The sequence below is a fragment of the Euprymna scolopes genome, chromosome 16, assembly GCF_053919585.1.
Source record: "Euprymna scolopes isolate OS-2025 chromosome 16, ASM5391958v1, whole genome shotgun sequence".
NCBI classification, from domain to species: Eukaryota; Metazoa; Mollusca; class Cephalopoda; order Sepiida; family Sepiolidae; genus Euprymna; species Euprymna scolopes.
Window position 1 is genome coordinate 16849952 of NC_136497.1, and position 22501 is coordinate 16872452.

General features: G+C 33.4%; 1 protein-coding gene and 1 long non-coding RNA gene across 2 annotated transcripts in view; both read left to right on the plus strand.

Moving 5' to 3' along the window:
- LOC145296242 (uncharacterized) overlaps positions 1-8130 on the plus strand; it is a 44937-nt gene extending 36807 nt beyond the window's left edge. The window contains exon 3 of the long non-coding RNA XR_013869977.1: positions 7744-8130. This is a non-coding gene — a long non-coding RNA (uncharacterized LOC145296242). The remainder of the gene's footprint in view (positions 1-7743) is intronic.
- Positions 8131-14400: 6270 nt separating this feature from the next.
- LOC145296301 (trace amine-associated receptor 1-like) lies at positions 14401-15378 on the plus strand. The gene has a single exon (XM_080142500.1). It carries the CDS (start codon positions 14401-14403, stop codon positions 15376-15378), a length of 978 nt encoding a protein of 325 aa, XP_079998626.1.
- Positions 15379-22501: the final 7123 nt, after the last annotated feature.

Below are 22501 nucleotides of genomic sequence, written 5' to 3' on the forward strand. Positions count from 1 at the left end.
AAACACAACGCAAAATCCCCCAGAACACAAAAAGAACAACATGAAAAAATACGCAACTTAGGTGTTTTTTTTTTTTTTTTTTAAACTTTTTATACAATTTGTTACTAAAAATATATTTCCAAAACTGTGGGAGCAAGAAAACACAAAAATTCTCTTCTTTCTTTTTCTTGCTCTATCGCTCACACACACACACGCACACACACACACACACACACACGCACGCGCACACACACACACACACAAACACGCGCGCGCGCTCGCGCGCACACACGCACACCCACACACACACACACACCCACATGCGTACTCATTCACAAACACGCACCCACACGCACTTTCTCTGTCTGTCTCTGTCTCTCACACACACACACACACACACACACACACACACACACACACACACACACACACACACACACACACACACACATATATATATATATATATATATATATACTGGGTATAATGATTCATAATTTTGAATTAAAACTCAGTTTCAAATGGAAAACAGGAAAACAAACAAAATCAATAGACTCTAGGTCTAATTCCTTCAAAAAGACACCTCAAAAGCATGTAGACCCCATTTTATCCCGGCTATGCTACTGAAAAAATGCTCCGCTGATGTTGCTCCAGTCAAATCCAAACTTTACAACAAACGTCTTAACGAATCTTGGTTTCCCGACTGCTGGCAAACTGCTTCTGTGGTACTAGTTTACAAGAATTCTGGCGAAAGAACTGACTTATTAAATTATCGCCCCATTAATCTCCTCCCGCTTTTCACCAAAATATTTGTGTACATAATTAACCAAGCTCTAGTCCAGCACCTTACAGCTGCTAAACTTCTGACCGATCAACAATATGGATTTAGGCAAGCCCGTTCTACAGCAGATATCATATCTATAATCTCTGAACGTATATACCTTACACTGGACAAAGCAGGGGAGGGTAAAGCGGTAGCCCTTGATATATCTAAGGTTTTTCCAGGGTATGGCACGATGATCTTCTTAGGAAAATCAGATCATACGGTATCACTGGACGAATATTTTACAGAATTAAATCCCTCTTAAATAAAAGAAGAATCCAGGTTGTCCTCGACAGTTGTACATCTAAACAATATGATATAAATTCGGGTGTACCTCAGGGGTCTATCCCTGGGCCTTTATTATTCTTAATATTCATAAATGATCTCCATGATGAAATTGTCTCTGAGATGGGTATATTTGCTGATGACATCACGCTCTATAATAGGCACGAAGGGAAAACAAATGGTCACATATCTAAAGAAATGGCAGAAACACTAACGGAAGACCTCCACTCTGTAGTGGAATGGGGACAAAAATGGATGCCCACATTCAACGCTGACTAAGTACCCTCGACAAATTTTGCTAATGATAAGTGTTAGATAAAATAGATTCGAACGCAAAGAAACAGAGATTCTTCTCTTTTTGACAGAAACATCCATCATAGAATGTGATGCCTACAGAACAAAAATGTTTAAATAAAATGAATAATTCTTTATTAATTAAAAGTAAAATAAGAATTAGATTTCATTAAACATTCATTTAACTAATTAAAAGAACATAATATTATATGATTAGAATATTTTTTAATCTAATTATAAGGGAAATTAAGATCTATTCAATGTTAAACTAAAATTATACTTAAATGTGTAACTCAGCCAAAATATTTTTATATGCCAATTAAAAGAAGGCATTAAACATGTAACAATGAACAAAACTTTAAAATTATATCAAATTTTATGTTTCTGGATTTTATAAACGAGGATTTATAATATACATATTAATACCGTAGTACCTTTAACATAAGTATAACCTATAACCTACGTACATGTGTCACGGTTTCCAGATTATAAATTTTCGACCATGGGATCCTATTTCTTAAAAAGGCGGATAATAACAACTACTAACCTTAAATTAGTATATAGATACGATAATTTTATGTTCTTAGTATGTTATCACCCTCTATCCTCCTTTGTAATAAATAGGATCTCCCGATCATCGAAGTCGCAATGTTAAAAAAAAAAAAATTAATTAAATAAAAAAATGTCGCTTTTGGGCCGCACGTGAAACTAATATATACCATTCCTGATCTTCTGGCTAGGATTCGATTGTAATAGCTGTACTGTCTAAAGATGGTATAATGATATCGTGAGGATTCCGTTCGGGCCTGGCGTCCATATAATGGGAATATGTCACAGACTTCTATAACGATGTTAGAGATAAACCGTAATAATCAGATATATTCAAACACTACATTAACCAGATTACTTAGATAAATAATTTTACAGTTTTAACAAAAGAGCTACAATAATATCGCGGGGTCTCCATTCACGCTGAACGATCATATAATGTCCAGCAGCAGTATATGAAATATAAAAGATGTAGCTGTGGAATTTCCACAGTTCCCGTTAGTTTGTATTGTTTGGATCATTCGGACTATTGTTTGAATGTTATTCCCACAGCGTTTTTGACCGATGTAATCTCTGACCGTCTTCGGATATATCTTGTTGAATTTGTGAATCTTTCTGTTGAACTCATTACTCTGCACGGAATTTTTAACAGAACTGTTTATTTAATCCCTGGATGTAGCAAAGATTGCGTCAATCATGACCTAATACTTTATCTGTTACACCAGGGTTTTTTAGCGCAACGTATAAAGTACTAGGTTTCTACCCGACAGATACACTTGAAGAAGATTGGAGGTTATATCAGATGGAACCTTGTTAGAATAAAACTGAAGGTGAGAACAGTAAGCCTAATAATTTTAATTAGCATACTTACCATAACAAAAGTTTATTTATTTGCAGACTGTTTTCCTCATCTTCATAATTGTTGTTATTTCACCACCTATGAAGATGAGGATAGCAGTTCGCAAATCAATAAATATACAAATTACTCATCTCAAAGAATTCCAATAAAATAATATGTAAAAACTTATTTGTTCATATTTGTGAGTTGATTAATTATATTTTAGGCGAAGCAAGACAATATCTAATTTGAAAGAATTTGAGAATCTACAAAGTCCCCCCCCCACCATAACACATTTTTAGACTGCACGTTTTTTGTTCTGAAAATATATAATATAAACCTTTCAAACCTTGGGACCAGGTTCTAGCGCCACAAGCACCAATTATAACCTTTAGATCAAGGTCTTACGTTGGGACCCAGTCAGTCCTCAGTATCCGGCGTCGGACACTAAACGTGACCATAAATGTGTGAGTTTGATCCGGGTCACAAGTCACTGGATATATAACTCCCCAGGTTACCGTACTTGACATGTTAGTTCAAATAACTGACATTTTATTAAATAATTTTGACAAAATCCTCAGCTCTAATCAAATCAATAGTTATTCTTAACGTTTAATTGTCCATCCAACATATCTCTCAACGATATACGATTTATATATATATATATATATATATATATATATATATATATATGAAAACTGATATATATACTTGTGGAATGATGGATGTTCCTTGTTTAGGGTCAACGTCATCAGTAACAGCACTATAATTAGTTTAATATTTTAAATTAAATGCGATGCATAATTACGCACTTGAGCTAGCCACTTTGATGAGCCTCTTATTTTTAATGGTGGTCTAGCAGCCTCCAGAGCCCTGCCCAAGCGGTCACGTCAGAATAATATATAAGAACCAGTTTAATTCCTGAGAAGTATTAGGGCATCTCTGTTAATATATTTATACGTAGAGAGAAACAGAAAGGTGAGGGGAAAAATGGCACGCACGATATCGATGGTTCAGAGAAAGAGAAAGAAAGAGAAAGAGAGAGAGAGAGAAAGAGAAAGAGAGAGAGAAAGAGAGAAAGAAGAGAAGATGTGCACAATACCTGAATCGATTATTACTGAGAGGACATTAACGAATCATTAGACACAGATCGATTGATGGATATATTGATCAATCGATATATCAATAACTATATGTGGGGAGAAAGTGAATCAGATGAGGGGATGTAACAGGGAAAGTGTTGAAAACATTTATCTAAGTTTTCAGTGATAATGACATATAGATTTAAAACACTTTGTAAAAATCGTATCTAGTATCTTCGGTGTTTCTCTATAGGACTTTGTCAGGACATGACATGATAATACTTCACCCTACAATTAAACTCTGACCAAATCTTAAAAAAATACAGCATCCTTGTCACATAGTACACGTTTACATAGTGTTAACATGCAAACATTCGGAACCCAACACGTTGTAGACTCAGTCGCAAAGGAGACAAAGACAAGGAATAAGAAAGAAATTCAACTCACTGTTTTGTTGCATAAGGGTTTCATTAAAAGAGTCTTAGGACGAGATGCTTTGAAAGAGTCTTATTACAGTGAGGGATGTTGTAAGACTCAGAGAGAGATGTTGTTGTAACTTAGAGAGATTGTTCATGTTAGGGGAGATTCTTATATATTAAATGTTCATTCTTTAGATGTGTTGAATGGAAGAAGAAGAAAGCTCTTTGCGTGATGAGATAGTGTTCAGACAGTTCGGACATGATGATGTTGAGACGTGTATGTAAAGACATATAACACAAATATATAATACAATTCCACTTTACCTTTTTTGTAAGAATCATAAGACACAAGACGAGCTTTACAAAACACATAATGGTTTATTTCGTCACACGGCCGTGTTTCCAGCACCAAGAATTCAAAGTTTCACATTTTTTCCTTGAAGTGACGTCTCGCTTCTAGACGCCTGACTGTCTCTCTCAGAGTTTTCTCAATGACTGAGTAACTCTAAAGTTTTTTTCTCTATTTCTAGAACTTTCTATTTTCCGTGACGTCATGACGTGTTCTGGACATACGTGTCCAAAACTTTTCCTATTTCTCAGTAACCTACTTTTCCAATATGTTAAAAACATTATCTTATAAGCTGCATTCTTTCAATTTAAAATTTCATAACAAACTTGATAGTTAACATTCTTTCCTTGAAATATTTATCTATATTCTAAACAAATGTTTGCTTTACATTTTTAAATTCTCACACGTAATCTATTTCTAAACTAAACTACTAGGTTCGAATTTGTCTATTGCTATTTCATTTTCATTTTAAACTAAATTCTCCATTTTTATACTTACATGAAAAGGGGACAGCCCTTATCATGTAACATCCCTCCCTTCCATATTTCACAAAAAAATGTATGTATTTTTAAATTTAGTACATTTTTTTTATTTTTACATCTACACAACCACACGGCTAGAAAGATCAGGCTAAAAAACAAACGAACAAAAAAATATCTTTCAGTCAGCCCTCCACGGCCGACTTCACAATTATTTATTTATTTATAAGATCAGAACCTTTCTGATCTTCGTGGCATTTACTTTTTGGGTGTATGGTCTTTACCTATGATTCACATCAGCTATTTTCCAGCCACCCATATGCCGCAGACTAGAGGTTTTCACCTTTCTCGAAATGGACGACTTCCTTCGTCTCAAAAGTGTTCTGATCTCTCTTTCCGCGTGGTTAGTCTTATCAAGTATGGCTTTGTTTTTTATTCTATAACTATCTTACACGGGACATACCAAAGCTCATATACTTAAATCTTTGTGGTTGGCTTCAGAAGTTTAAGATATACCTTTTTTTCTCTCATACGGATTCACTCGGATTTCCTTGCTTGGATTCTTGAAACTTCGATGAGGATTTAGAAATATCACCCCTAACTAACTAACACCTTTTCTGCGCCCTACACCTTAATTGCGCCTAAATTCTATCTAATTGCCGTTTTTTTTGTGATTTTTCTTTTCTCTCACCAGAGCTTCCAAGATCCAGCAGATATATCCCACATTCATGCGTCTCTAAAAAAATACAAGGTTATATCTTTCTTACGTAATCTACGGCATATTTTTGCTTGTCTCTTACTTCATTATGCTATATGTGATTGCCTCGGGACTACCTTTCATCGGTTTACTGGTCCCCTTAAGAATTTATTTTCGTATTCTTTCCAACGCCTGTCTATTAATTAAGCCAAGTCTTACCACCCGCTTGGAGTCGCCATGTGCAACCAGCTTATTTTAAGCACTTAATTAACCAGGTTCCCAAATATTTCGTATAGGGGCACATCTTGTGCTTATCAATCCCTCATCAATTTTTGACACAAGCCAGTGCGCACAAGTGGTTAGTTCTGTAATATTATAGAAAAAAATACTAGGCAAATTTCCCGTCGGTTATTCGGGAATTTCAAGAAGAACAAATTTCATATGAAGTTATGTATATCGTACAAACATGGACGATCACATTGAAAATGCATCGACAAATTGCAAAGGCTGTGATTTGACAACGAAGACACCTCATATATATTGCAGACTCTGGTCAAAAAGTGGTTAATAATTGTCTCGGATTCACCTAGAGTTTGACCCACTGGTGGTTTCTATTACTTAATAGTTGTGGTCAGTTTTTAAAAAAAGCTGCAAATATTAAAATAGAAGAAACAAACTACGGGTAATCATTTGTTTTTACTGATCAAGAACCTAACCAAAGTTTGCTTCAGCATCTTCCTGCAGTTTAAGGTAAACTGCAAGAAAATCAGTGCAGCGACATACACACCCAATAGCACATCGAAAACACTGGTAGAAATCCAGAATTTGTCAGAAAGTTTCAGTAGTTTTTGGTAAGCTGTCGAAAAAGCAACCGGGATAAGTTTTATTCCCCTCCTCATAAAAAAGATTAGTCATTTGAAGCTTCCCTACCTTTCCTAGATGTTTTAAAAAACTTTAATAAGAAAAAAAAATCATGTTTCTTATACTTTTCTTAAAAAATGTTTTCGATCATAATTCCTATTTACTCGCCTCTCCACGAGGGCAGAGTTAGGCACAAGGTCTGTTTTTAATGTGGGGGAAATCTTGATCCGCAAAATGGGGTACTCTGGATAGGAGCAAAAATTAAAATTGCCTCAGTCATGAAGGATTTCTTCTCCACTGACCGAGGACAGCAAAGGTGAAGTGTAGCATCAGAACAGATACTACGCTGTGATCTTGAGTTGTTTCGATGAATAAAAATTGTTTTCATTGTTACGAAAATAGCAATTATTTATTGCAATATTTCTTACAACACAGAAACACAAACTTTAGATACTTTCCATGAAAAAAACAAAACAACTGATTTTTATTCATACTTATGTCCGTCTTATCTGCCATTATTTATCTTTTATCTCCCCAAATATATACGACATAATCACGTTGATTCTTAAGTTAAGCGACGTTGAGCCTGGCTAGTAGCAGGTGGATAACCATTTGGAATACTAGGCGCTGTATGTTGAAGGACCGTGCAAAACATACCATCTGAAGACATCTTTAGTATAACCTGCAAATCGATGTTTTCAGAAAACCATCTCTGCTGAGCGGAAGTTCTGTTCCCAATTATGTTGTGATGCGATTTTTTGTATCACTCAAGTTTTTTCTAATTCTCTATTTTAATTCTCTCTATATTATTGAACAAAATATTATTTAGTTTTCAATTATTAAACGTTTTATAATAAGCTGATTTATCATTATATACACTGTTTTATATTTTATTTTGTTTTGTTAAATATATATGCTGCTGAAATTTCTAGATATCAAATAGCTCATTCAACTAGAAATGTTGATTTAATTTCTTATTTTGAACAAGAAGTACCTCAATTTGTTTTACAAAATAATGTCCCAATCTTTTGACTACTGTCGAGATATTTGAATTGTTTCAAACTAATTTTCTTTTTTTTTTGTTTCAGAAATGCAAATTTGGAGAAAATAATAAATTGGAGCATATTCCGCAGAGGAATAAATCACAGAGAATACCGACTCAGAAGATAAAACAAACCAAGGCAACATAAAATAAAGCAAAACAAAAAAAATGGAGCAAGAAACAAAAATCAAATAAAAGAAAACAATAAGGATCAAGAAACCGAAAAACAAAACAAAACCCGGAATTGATAAAAAACAATAAACAAAAAAAAATGGGAAATAAAAGGTGATAAAAAATACAAACAAGATAGGAAAATCAACATATAAGATGAAACAAAACAACAAAGATTAAAAAAAATAATAAGCACAACGAAAGGAGAAAAAAAGAAAACATCAGATAAACGAAGACAAAAATCTCTAAAAAATATCGAGAACAAAAAAAAAAAAAACATACGATAATTATGGCAATTAAAATATTTGCAATGATTTTTAAAACAAAATAAAACATAACCAAACTTATAACTAAGGAAAGGATATAAAACACACTTCATGAACAATATAAATAACAAAACCAAAATTATTAAAAACCATATGTACAGCAACAGCAAGGACAACAACAACGACAACAACAAAACTAGAAACTCTAAAATTTTATTAAAAACATTTAGTAAATTAACTCCCTTAAAACACAGCTACACATAATACATAGATTCAATTTATAAATTCAAGAAACAGTTTTGTAATTATTTTGAATGCTACTTCTAAATTGTTTAATTGAGCAGGTAGATCACGCGACGTGCAAATTATTTTATATACTAATCTCAGTGACGTCAGTAAGATTGCAAAATCAAATCACACGAACCCAAACTAAGCGAATTCATTTAAAGCAAAATACTGCATTTATTTCTTTAAAAAAATCATAAAATTATTAATATTTATTTAATAATGCAGATCTGATACGGAATTATAGCTTTCAAGTTAATATCATACTGATTTTTAAAACATTGTAAATGTTATCTAATTTCAAATTCTTGCCAAATTAGCGATATTTTTTAATGTATATTCTTACTGCTAAAAATGATCAACTATATTTTTCGATCAAATTTTAAGAGTTCTTTAGAACGGGGTTGAAATTGACCACTGCGACGAAAGAACTGGTACGTGAAAACTCTTCTGATAGATAAGGAGCATGTAACACTCTTAGAAATTCGCAAGAATGAGCAAAAATACGTGATTGAACATCGCACAGATTGCCATATTTGCACTTGTCAGAACAAGATGCTACTTCAGAAGATCTTATAATGCACTGCGTTACTTCTCGTGTTGGAACTTATTTGCCTTTAATAGTACCTCTTTACAAATTATAAGCTATACAGGGTGTCCAATGATTAACGTTACAAAGTTTTTTTGCCAATAGTTATTAAGTAAATTAAACAATGCAGATCACCCAAACACAAATATATACAATAGTATTACTAGATTTAAAATATCCATGTTTTATTCAATGTAACCGCCCTGTACATCAACAACCTACTGCACAGTGCACCGCTAGGTGAATGCTCTACACGAGTTACGAATAATTTTTTGTGGGATTCCTCATTTCTTTTTTAGAGCCTCTAAATTGGTATGGTGGGAAGCCGAGACTTTACTCTTCAATGTAGACCAAATATCTTCATTTCACCAGTGGATTTGAAACGTTTTAATGCTCTCCACACAAACATTCACATTAAAGATCTTCGCATCTGTAGACTTCCGGATTTGAATAGCTCTAAAATCGTAATTCGTTTCGCTAAATCATGTGGCACATTGTAAAAATTAATCTTCAAGTAAAATTTTATCCATGTACACATGAAAAAGATAAAAATTTATGAAGATTCACTAAATATAGATAATAGTAAAAAGTTGTAACAGTAAATATTGAACACCTTGTATAGGCTCTGATAATATTTCATTAAACATCTGTTAAATCTAACCATTTTCTTACATGTTAGCGTTGTATATCTAGGTAGACGTTGAAAATGAAACCAGCACATTTTAGATGCATAAAAAATATGTCTTTCTGCATTAGCTTTATTTGTAGGTTTAATAACTAACATTCTTACATACGTTTTAACATTTTTCGAAGCCGAATATTTTATGTTTAATACCATACAAAGGGGCCGAGGAGACAGTGGGTATAAAATGCTGGGTAGTCTGGATTCACCCATTCATGTTTGGTGTCTTGGTATTGCCTGTGCGTGTCAATTTATTTCTTGTTTTCATTAATGCACATCAACATCCGACGTTATTTTGGACGTCTGAAATTGTTATCGTAGAATTGACTGACGAAAATCACCCAATTACATTTAACCCAACCTTAGAATCAGTCGTTTGTTCTTCAACGCACCAGACTTCTTATAAAACATCAGTTATTACACAAGACTATTCAATATTTCTCATTGGAAGCAGATAATTGATTCGAAGGGATTCAAAGTTTCGAGTATGTTATAAGTAGTTTCTTCCATTGAATTTTTGGGATTCCATCCCTGTTTCCTGCTTCCATGGCTGTACTAACCAACTGAAGTTTAAATGTAATATGAACAGGCATCTCTTTGCTTAGCATTCCACAGCCTCTTGTTAGACGCGATCCCAAATAGTATCATTTTACTTTCCAAGTGGCAACATAATATACTTTATTGGGCGTGAAAAAGTAAAAAAAAACCAACAAAAAAAACCCAGGTTGTTCAAAAAATAATACCCGATTTCTGAAACAAACATTTTTAAATTTGAATACTTGACACTGTTGAAATGTAGACATCCACTACCTTAGCTATTTCTCGGATACATCATCGTTATTTCAGTTCATCAGTTGCTTTCATGCGTTCACTGTGAAGCGTACATGGCTGTGCTATGTCTTTTTAATCTTGAAGGTTTTTATTGACACGACAGAGATTTCTGAAAACAATTTCGTACCAGCCGAACACTTGTGAATGTTTCTCACAAACACTCTTGATAGTAACGACTATTCTAGAAACATTATGACAGTATTTGAACGCGTATAAGAAAATTATACGCGTTTCTTCTTTGTTGATGTTTATTTTAAAGTACATGAAAAAGAGTATCCTGAAAGAAAGAAATTCCTAATAATTATTAGGAATTTATTAAAGAACGCATTTTACTCGTTAAGGTCTAAACGTTTGTATAAAATACCGCCACATGTAGCAAATAAAATGATGTTTGAAAAACGAGTCTAAAAACTCGGCTGCTATTTACGAACAAATAAATTATCATTAGTTAGCTTTAAACCAGACGATTCCATTGTTGTTCAATTCGTTTCCCCAATATCTTTCTAGTTAGACGTCCTTCTAGGAAGACGTCGGATGTAGATAGGAAGGGCTATGTGAAGGTTGCAAATATCCCCATAATAGAAAGAGTTTTAGTGGAACGAGCTGGATGGGGACTTGCCACACATTGGTTATCAGTTAGTGCTGTTATCCACTTATCAGTTAAACATAGAAATTAAAGTTTCCGAAACAAAATCCAAAGGATACGAATACAAGAATCAAACAGTTAATTGTTTCATCAGGAAATTATTAATGGTGAACTATTTAATTCGAAACAATTTGAAATAAAATGTGCATTCATTAGATTAGGAAACAAACAGAGAAACTAGTTTGGCGTGGTACTTAAATTAAAGACTTTTAATTTAAAAAAATATTCGTTTGATAATCTGCTTTTTTTTTGGCATCTGATGATCCCTTAAAATAAATTATTACTGGTACTATAGTGAATTCGAGAGAATAAGTTGATGCAGTAATTGCAGGTGATTGGATGGCTTACTGACTAAATAGTTTTCTAACTAATGATATTTTTTTTTTATTTTTTTGGTATAGTTTTAAAGGTTAAAAACTTCCAAGACTATATATATATATATATATATATATATATATATATATATATATATATATATATAAAGAGAGAGAGAAAGAGAGAGAGAGAGCGTTAGTAATAGTATATTAGCATTAAAAGAGAGGAATGCGCAATTGTGAAAATATAAAATTACAAGATTTAAAGATGTGATCACTGTTAGGCATTTTGTAATTTTCTTCTACTTTTAATTAACTAGAATGAATGAGTATAAGAAAAAGAAGAGTTAGCAAGAGACAGAGCTCGATTGGAAAATCATATTAGTATGCTCAAATAAATAAATAAATAAATAAATAAATAATAATAATAATAATAATAATAATAATAATTATCATCGCCCAGAGAGTACTGGAGTCTTGGGGTAGCTTATTGATTCCAGAGAGCGTCAACGAGCGTTATCCTCGAGACATCAATGGTTACGATAAAACAATGTGATTTGCAAAGGTTATCAACAGAGTGTAAGGTTCTGGAAATTTTCGAAGATTTGTTGTCAGTAAGCAATCACAGTTAATGACTTGTGTGAAAACTCCAAGTTAGTAAATAATAACAATTAGAGAAGCGACGAATAGTGCACAATTACTCGCTTACAAAAATTATCGTGCTGTTTCAGCAATTTATGACCAAAAACAATTCGCATGTTGCAAAACAATAAAAACCAAATAAACACCCGTCTTCAAGTTGAGATATGTGCGTCAGTTATATTAAACACTAACAGGCCACCCGGCGTTTCCCGGTGGTAAAATAAGCATAAGTATTATATTTTGATTTATACAGAAACTGAGACATGCGCATGCGAGTATTATGCTTTTTCTGAAGAGTTTACTTCTTGTAAGCAAAGAAAAAAAAATATACTCCAGCTGAGATCGAAACCAAACCCTAAAGACAGCGAGTCAAGTACGATAACCATTGGGTCAGCTTGCCGTGGTCTTAAAAAATGTGTTTTCAAACTTAATTATTCATAACATAAGGAATCTGTCATGTGAATGATTCCCGCATGCGCATTCGTGAAACAGTTAACAAACAGATAAAAATCCGATAAACCGCACGGAAGAAATAAACAGCCCTTTTTTCCGGATGTAAACCGATAAAAAAATTTCCATGTGTCTTAATACCCTATAATTTCAAGTTTTTAGATAAAAACTCGTTGAATATAAAAAGTTGAGAACTGTGCTTACACACATTCTCACTTTTATAGACATATAGATTCTTACTCACCAGAAGATGGACGCGTATGCAAGCAAAAGAAAACAAAGATAAAAAACATAACAAAATAATAATAATAACAACAACAAAAGATCAATAAGAGTAAACTATCATATTACAGACAAACAGAATTCACTCACACACACAGCGATATATATGATACAAAAACATGCAAATATTTAACCTCCCTCGGAAATACACTACAAGATGGCGTCTCGGTGGAGATATACGTTGAAAAAAAAAGTAAACAGACATAGTAAGTTTTATGAATAAAATTTTTCCATAAAATATTAATAGTTTTATACCTAGAGACATAAGTTTTCATTCTTACGCAATCATCAGTGCAGGTAGTGACAATTACTGCTGGTCGAGAAATTCGAACTCACTCAATAAATCCAACCTTTGCTTTGCGGATTAGTATTTTCCTCTCGGTCACCTGGACTTAACCTTAAAATGGAACTAATTTTAGACATTTATGAAGACATGTAAGCGGATTTGTCATAATCCACGGCATAAGAGTATTCTACAATCAAGAAGTTTGCATGTATGCCAATTGATCGTTTTTTTTTCTCAATTCACTAAATAGGGCTCAACTTTAATTTTTTTAAAGAGGCTTTAGAGCTATAATCATTTTTTCAATAAATATTAATAAGTTGTTTATACCTACACACAAACACTAGTGCTTAATGCATATGCAATGTACTGATTGCTACAGCAATCGACTTTAGGACATGTGCAGAGTTTTTATTTGTACAGTAAATAAAAGGACTTAATAAATTAGAATTTTGGGCATAATAACAAGAAGTCAACCCTTGGGCATTATAACAGATGGTGAAATCGACTCCAAATTTCAATACTATGAGGATCACATGTTAGCGGGTGAAACTAGAGTTACGATAAATAAAAATAAAACATCTATTTAACACACACACACACACACACATACACACACATGTATATATATATATATATATGAATTTTCTAATACCTACTGACACTAGTGTTTCATAAACTTACACCTCATACCTATATGAATTAATTCATATAATCAGTCAATAAAAATTAATACTAAGAAACACTCATGTAATTTCCATTACACATTCAGCATAAAACAAAAACATCCTACCTTTGGAAATGTCTAACGACAATATGAAGTAAAAAATCTCGTTAAATTCTACGACGCTATTGACGCTATAACAATTTCAATGCTAACGACATTTGTGGTTCTAAAATGGAATGAATACTTCTCTTTTACATTGCAAAAAACTAGTACATTTTCAAATACTGTACTGGTAATTTAATATATATATATATATATATATATATATATATATATATATATATATATATATATATATATATACATACATATATTTGTGTGGGTTTGTATGTGTATGTGTGTATCCAACGTCAGTGTTAACGACTTAATTGAATTAATACTGTTTTTTTTTTTCAAATTGGACTGAAGAAAAAATTTGACATAGGAAAGATAAAATTAAGCAAATAAAATAATTTTAGCCACTGGGAAAAATATTTTTTTAAAAATAAACAACTACAATTTATTTACCAAAAGAAAACAAACAAAAAACATGAACATGACAACAGACCATGTATCGCATACGACCACGGTACTGGTGTTAAGAACATTCCTCTTAGCAGTGATTGTGACGGCCATCATTGTCAGTAATATTCTCAATATCATCATTTTAAGACAATTACGGGAATTACAAACGGTCGGTAAAACATTGCTCATCAACCTCAGTATCGCTGATCTCCTCAATGGCTCCATCGTGTGCTTTCCCGGCTTGCTGGCCTCAGCCACGGACAAATGGTTACTGGGTGATGTTTATTGCCAGATTTCAAGTATCACTCACGGAACGACATGCTCGGTGTCCATTTGGTGTCTGGCCACCGTAAGTCTTGATCGCTATGTGGCTGTTAACCACGCAGTTCGTTATCGTAACTTGGTGAAATTCCATCATTGCCTCATCATCGTCTTTGTATTCTGGTTTATTGGTATATTAACCTTCTCAGCGCCGATGTTTTTCGAAAACAATTACTATATTTACCAACGAAACATTGTCATTTGCGGCATGTATTGGAAATCTCCAATTTTCTGCGTCGTGACTGGTTTGTACACTCCAATCCTTAGTGGTGTTATATTATTTTGGACATCGTACAAAGTCACCAAGACGTTGAAGAACATGGGTAGAATAAAAGCGAGCCGAGGTGGTTATGTGAAAACGAGGCGAGATGCGAAAGCTGTGCGCATGTTAGTGATAAGCGGTATCAGTTACTTTGCTGCTTGGGGGCCTTACACTATGGCCGTGTACCTGATTGCTTTCAAGGCGATCCCATCCATTTTGGAGCCGATTGAATTCACTGTTGCCTGGTTGGCCAACTCGAATAGTTTCGTGAACGTTCTTATTTATTCGGGCAATTTTGATGGCTTCCGCAAGCTATTGAAAATCTATTTGTCTGGCTGTTTCTTCATGAAATGCCGCAAGCAGAACACTGTGGAACCAACCAGTATCCAAGAGGATTCTATTCAACCGTCTACGATTACACAATAATATATATTAAAGAAAAAGCTGCTTATTTCATATATATATATATATATATATATATATATATATATATATATATATATATATACATGTGTGTGCGTGTGTTTTTCTTTCAATTCTCTTCCTTTTAAAGTATTTTAAATATTTTTCCTCTATAATTCTCTATAATCTCCAAAATACTTTATCATGTTTCCCATTTTGTATTTTGTATTTTGAAATGTAAAAAAAAATCCCTGTAACTGTCTAAATAATATTACTACTGGCGTGCTATAGCATTTTAAATCATATCTTTTAATAAATTATTCTAGTTATTTGACCCATGCTTTTGATTTGCTGTATAATATATTTGGCTTCCTTACTTTTGTGTTTCTCAGATTTATGATTTTTTTTTGATATTTAATCCCGATGCTGCTCATGCTTTATTCTGCGATGCTTTATTTAAATAAAATCTTTTTGTATCGTCTCAGAAACAATCGTACTGTAATCTGTTGTTATTGTTGAGTTCCTAGTACACATGCACGCGTACACACACACATATATATTTAAATATTTTTTTGAGTGTACACACGCTTTCAGACACACACACATACATATATATTTAAATATCTTTTTGGGTGTACAGAATATTATAATAACAATATAAAGATCAGATTTATTTAACTGAGTAACCGATTTCGCATCTCCTTCCATAGAGCTAAATCGTTGTTAGGACATTACGATTAAAATAGTATGCAAACGGAAATATGCCGGGGAACAAACAAACAACATAAAAATAAAACAGGGAAATAATTAAATAAAAACCACATTAAGTAAATAAATCTTTTAGTGTTAATGTTTTAATTTGATTTTTTCCTTTTAATCTTTTTTGTTTCTCGCAATATTTTTTATTTTCCAAATATCTTTTTTATTCGTAATTTCCTAAACTTGATTTAGCTCTGTTGAGCAAGTATCGAAACCGGCTGACTAGTCTTTTCATGTTTTTACTTTTTAATTCTAAGTGTTAAATTTAGTCTTACAGCATGGCATGTAAAAAAAATAATCTTGGATTACCCTGATGAAGGCTCTCTTACGAACTGAATTTTTTTTTATAAATATACGTATTTATTTATTAAAAAAATCTGCACTTGATTTTGGTAGTTTAAACGATTAAAATGTTAATTTATATTCCAATATAGACAGTGCTTATTAATTAACATACACCTACACTGTACAATACATTAAAACTTCAAACCTTGTCTCAACATGAGAAAAAATTCCAAGCATTACCGCCTACAGCATGGCAAACAGAAAAAAATGGATTGCGATGACGAAGGTTCTGTTACAAACCGAAAATGTGGCTTTTAATAAATAAATTTTATTCATTTACTAAAGAAAACAAATCTGCACTATTTTTCTGTCTTTTAAACCGTTAAATTTTGAATTTTTATACAAATATTACATAACCTTTAAATTATATATATATATATATATATATATATATATATATATATATATGTGTATATATAATTTAAAGGCTATGAGGGTTTTTTGAAGCATGAAAAACGGTGTTACTTTTTGTATTTAATATTTTTATTGTTATTTTTTTATATTTCAAGCGCACCTCCGCTCTTGGTCACAAAAAAGTATCGAAATGAAAAAGAAAAAGAAAACCGTTGAAAGAACTGGAGATTTGTAGGGTAGACAGCATTCATTCCTAGCAATCATGTTCAAAAAAGTTCACGTGAATTATTTTAGCCGTTTGTGGAATGGAAGAAGATTGTGTTTTTTAAATATTTTTTTAATGTTGCAACGTAAAAGCGTTTCATTCAAACGGCAACAATTAGACGCAATTGATTTCAGTATGTATAATGGAATAGAAATGAAATTGTTAAACGGTAAAAATAATTTAATTATTAGTTATGAATAATAATAATAATAATAATAATAATAATAATAATAATAATAATAATAATAATAATAAAACTACTGCGGAAATATAGGTTTCCCGAACAGTTCATCGAAGGGATTTCTGTGATGATTGAAGGTTCGTGGATAGCCGTATTAGTCCAGAAAGTTTCTCGTTAATATTTTGGACGGTTCCATCTGATTCAAATTCATCGTTGATACGAGCAATGGTTCGATGCGTTGGTGGCGGTGTTACAAATTCTGTTTAAGAACGTATTTCCACTTCAATGGCGTTTTCAGTCTTTCAATAACATTGCAGGACAATATTCATCTCTTTCAAACTCAGTTGATTTCCCGCCATGTTGTGATTAATTAATTACACCGACAACACACACACATACGCACACACACACACACACACACACACACACACACACACACACACACACACACACACGCGCGCGCGCACACACACACGCACGCGCGCGCACACACACGCACGCGCGCGCGCACACACACACATACACACACACGCGCGCGTGCGCACACACACACGCACACAGATATGAACATATCACTGTGCTAGAAGGTTTTCAACTTAAATTATAAGCAATTATGCACACTTATGCATAATATAGAACATATGCGTAACAAAATTGAGCGTAATAGAAAAATGAAACCAATCATCTAATAATAAACCATAAAAATGAATAATTAATTAATGGCCGCTCGTTTTCCAAAGGAATATGCAAATTAGTAAAACATCATGAAGTCACTCTCATATCCATAACTTAGCCTGTTTTAATATTTTTTAAATAGAAAAAAAGTAGCCTTTTAATATCAATGTCAGAGTGAGAAAAACGCAGCATTATATATATATATATATATATATATATATATATATATATATATATATATATATATGACACAATATTACTTTGGATTTTATTAGAAAAATACACATGCTTATATTAAATGAATATTAGATATATTTTTTAACTTCTCAGCTTTACAGTTGAATATTTGACACTAATAAAACCCCTGGAAGATACTAGCCTTAAATTTGTATCCCATGCTCAAACTTGCCCCCGTCTCCGCTTTTTAACTCATAAGAAGTGGTTAATCACATCTTCTAATCTTATTATAATTATATTTTGTTAAATAGTGTAACTTCATAGCAGATGGTAATTATCTTTAGCAGAAATACGTGAAGTCATTCATCTAGGAGAAGGAAATCTCTTATGTTAAGCCTGTGCCACTGACCTCATACATCTTGGCATTAAAAAACGGGAGAAGGTTTCCTCGGTCCTTGTCGACAACCTCCTCTGGGCTGGTGATTCAAACACTGCTTAGAGAGTAGATAAGCTCTGTTTATAGCTCGGCTTCCGTACTTTTTTTATCTATTGGCCAGGAGCGGAGGTGCGTACACGAGGACTTATTAGAGGCTAACTAAAACCACAACCCCTGTTTGTGCCTCATTTCCTTCCCTTAAAACTTGGGGTGCATATTAGAATGCTTGTTTCCCATATATGCTTACGCAATTGGCCACCCTTGTTCAACAGGTTTGAGAGTAGCGGATTGACAGTTTGTCTGACTGATTGTACAAGGGCCCTAACTCTTTAGTAGAGCATAGGGCTTCTGCTATATCATCAGGTTATAATATCGGTTGTAGTGCCATTTGTCGCGCATGGAAAAGGAACCCTACATTCATCACGGCAACATTCCTGTGGACGAGGAGTCGGTTGATACTTTACTAATGTTGCGTGTTAAAGGGTTATGCATATCCACTTCGTCCAGCATCCTGCACTCTAAAACTTAGACTATTAAATAAAATGATAGCTCAATAAAATAAAAAAAAAAAAAACGACGAAGCCAGACGCACACTCAAACAACCCCAATTCGCCGCCTCCCCTGAGGCTCGCACTCACAAATATCCGTTGACTTAGAACTAACTTAGCTGATGTAGAATCCTTTCTGCTAGAAAACTCACCGGATATCTTAGCGCTAAGTGAAACTTACCTACACTCCTTCATCACCTCTAACCATTTTAAAATGTCCGATTATCCCCACTTTGCCGTAAGGACTCAGACAGACACATGCATAAACTTGGAGTCTATATTCGTAACACTCCCTCCCTTTGAACAAAGAATCCAAATTAGAACCAGATGACAAGACCTTCATGTGCATTAGGTTAACTTTACAACATTACGTTAGTTACTTATATTTTCTCTACCGTTCTTCCTCTTCCTAGGACTGTACCCTGATCCAACACGTCTCTAATAACACAGATTCAATACTCTCCCATGACCTTAGCGTACACGCACATGTATTTAGTTACTTTAATATCCACAATAGTAATTGGATTTATTTCTTTAGTTACAAAGTCACAGCTAGTAGTATCGCACGTGCAGAGTTTTTATTGCATTTGTACAGCACAAAAAAATGACTAAATAAATCTGGGTTGTGGGATTAATAACAATAAGTCAACCCTTGAAAATAATGACAGATTGTGAAATCGACTATAATCACATGTCAGCGTGTGAAACTAGAGTTACTATAAATTAAAATAAAACATCTATTTAACACACACACACACACACACACACACACACACACACACACACACACACACACACACACACACACACATATATATATATATATATATATATATATATATATATAGTGCCGGCAAAAAGAAAGTCAGCACGTGTAATTTTTTCAAAAACTGCAAATTTAAGCGAAATTGAATGTAACTGTTTAAACAACCTATACCTCATTTGATTCGCCTTTTATTCCTCTATAATTTGACCTGTTCATATTTGACTTTTAATTGAAATATTCTAGTGTTCACGTCAATTTAAAAAATAACTTCAAATTGAGGAGGCAAAAAGAAAGTCCGCAGCAACAAATTCGCTTAAAACCAGCTGAAGTTATCGCGCCTAAATCAGATTTAAATATCCAACAACAGGCAACAAAGCATATCTAATCGTAATTATTGTTGTTCCAGGTTATACAACGTCATATTTAGTCCGTATGCTACCGACTTTCTCTTAGTGATTGTCAGGAGCTCATTAATCTCCACCTTTCTGGTTTATCCAATCGAGAAATCGCCCGCAGATTGAAATGTGATGAAAAATCGGCACGAAAGACTATGCAAAACACCAAAATACCGGCAGTATTCGTGACGCCCCCAAATCTCGTCGTACTAGATCAGGGAAGACAATGCTATCAAGATCCGCAGCCTAAGAAACAGACTTGGAACGGCTCCCCAAATCCAGCAATAGTGCAATGTTGTTAAAAAGTGTACTCTTTCTACTGTCAAGAACAGATTAAAGGAATTTAATTTGCAAGACGGAAGCCAATGATTTCTGTGAAGAACAGAAAGCGCCGTCTGGACTTCGTCAGATGCAATGAAAATCATGACTCTTCATATTGGTCAAAAATGCTTTTTAGCGACGAAACAAGTTCAATAGGCTAGGCAGTGATGGTAGGCAGTACGTCCGGGTGAGGAAAGACGAAGAATTTAATTCTGGGTGCTCAGTTATAACGTTGCAAGGTGGTGGAGGTTCAGTTTTGGTGTGAGGCATTATTAGTACCAATGGTCCAGGGCCTATAGTTCGCTTGCAAGGTCGAATTAATCCGTCAAGTACATTAATATGTTAACTGAGCATTTTCTTCTCTACTTTGGTCGAAATTTGAAGATAACCCCATCTTCATGCAAGATAATGCGCTTATTGACACACCTGTCAATGTCAAGAGGTTCCTGGAAGAGCATGATATTCCGTGTTAGGATTGCCCTGCACAATCTTCAGACCTCATTACTATTGAAAACGTATGGCATTACACCCAGCAACAGCTATGCAATGACAATATTTCAAATTTGGAAGAACTTTAGATAAAAATTAAAGAAACGTAGGATGCTCATTCCCCGGAATATTGCTGCAGTCTAATTCAAGGAATTCCCAATAGATTGCAGGCTGTCAAATTGCAGAAGGGTTATGCTACTAAATATTAACTAGTTCATTGTTCTCCTGTTGTACTTGTGTTGCATTAATGTTCTAAAGTTACACTTAAATAACAATTTCCCATTGTGCAGACTTCCTTTTTGCCTCCTCAATTTGAAGTTATTTTTTCATAATTAAGGTGAACACTAGAATATTTCAATAAAAAGTCAAATATGAACAGGTAAAATTATAGGAGAATAAAAGGTCAATCAAATGGGATATCGTTTGTTTAAACAATTACATTAAATTTAGCTTACATTTGCAGTTTTTATAAAAATTACAAGTGCCGACTTACTTTTTGCCGCCTGTATATATATATATAATGTTTTTTTTTATCAGCAGGCACTGGTATTGCACAGCTTAACTTACACCACAGAAAATAGTAATAAATAAATAAAAAAGTAAAATACACTCATTTCATTTAAATCACATAGTCAACAATGTAATTATAACGGCTACATTAAGAAAAAATAAAACAAAACATTGAAAAGGGCATTCCACATTTGTAAATGTCTAACGGCTATATGACGTCAAAAGTATCATTCAATTCCAGGACGCTCTGACGCTATTTTCGTTCTGAACAAAAACTTTTTTCACATTACAAACACAACTAATACATTTTCAAATATTGTACTCGCTGTGGCCAAACCTGCTTGTCCCGCATCAGGCTCGTCAGACACAAGTGTGCCTGCAGTCGACGTGGACAACCCCCTTCACAAAATCTTCGTTTGCAAAGTACTGCCAAGATACTTTATTTTCTATATTATTTTGTATATATACAGTTAAAGCCGAAATTATTGGCATCCTTTCAATTTTTACGTTTTTTGGAAAAAAAACAACATTTTTTCACTAATTATTTTTATTAAAGTGTTGAACATTTATATCGACCATCTACAGATCTCCTGAAACACTTTTAATTTATTATAAAATATTCAAAATAAATATTAATGATAACAAAAAACAGACGAATTCAAATTTATTGGCCCCCTTTATCAATAGCCTTTGTTTTTAATAACAGCTTTCAGGCGTTTTCTATACGACATTACTAAATTCCTACACACATCAACAAGAATCTTCTCATTCCCTCAGGTTCATTGGTTTCCTTCTTTTTACATTCGCCTTCACCACATCCTACTAGTTTTCCATTGGATTCAAGTCCGGACTTTGACTTGGCCACTTCAGGATGTTTATTTCATTACCCAAAAGCCATTTCTTCACCATATTCGCCGTATGTTTTG

Excerpts from the sequence above, each read along its gene's own strand:
- LOC145296301 (XM_080142500.1), top strand. The coding sequence starts at position 14,401 with ATGACAACAGACCATGTATCGCATACGACCACGGTACTGGTGTTAAGA.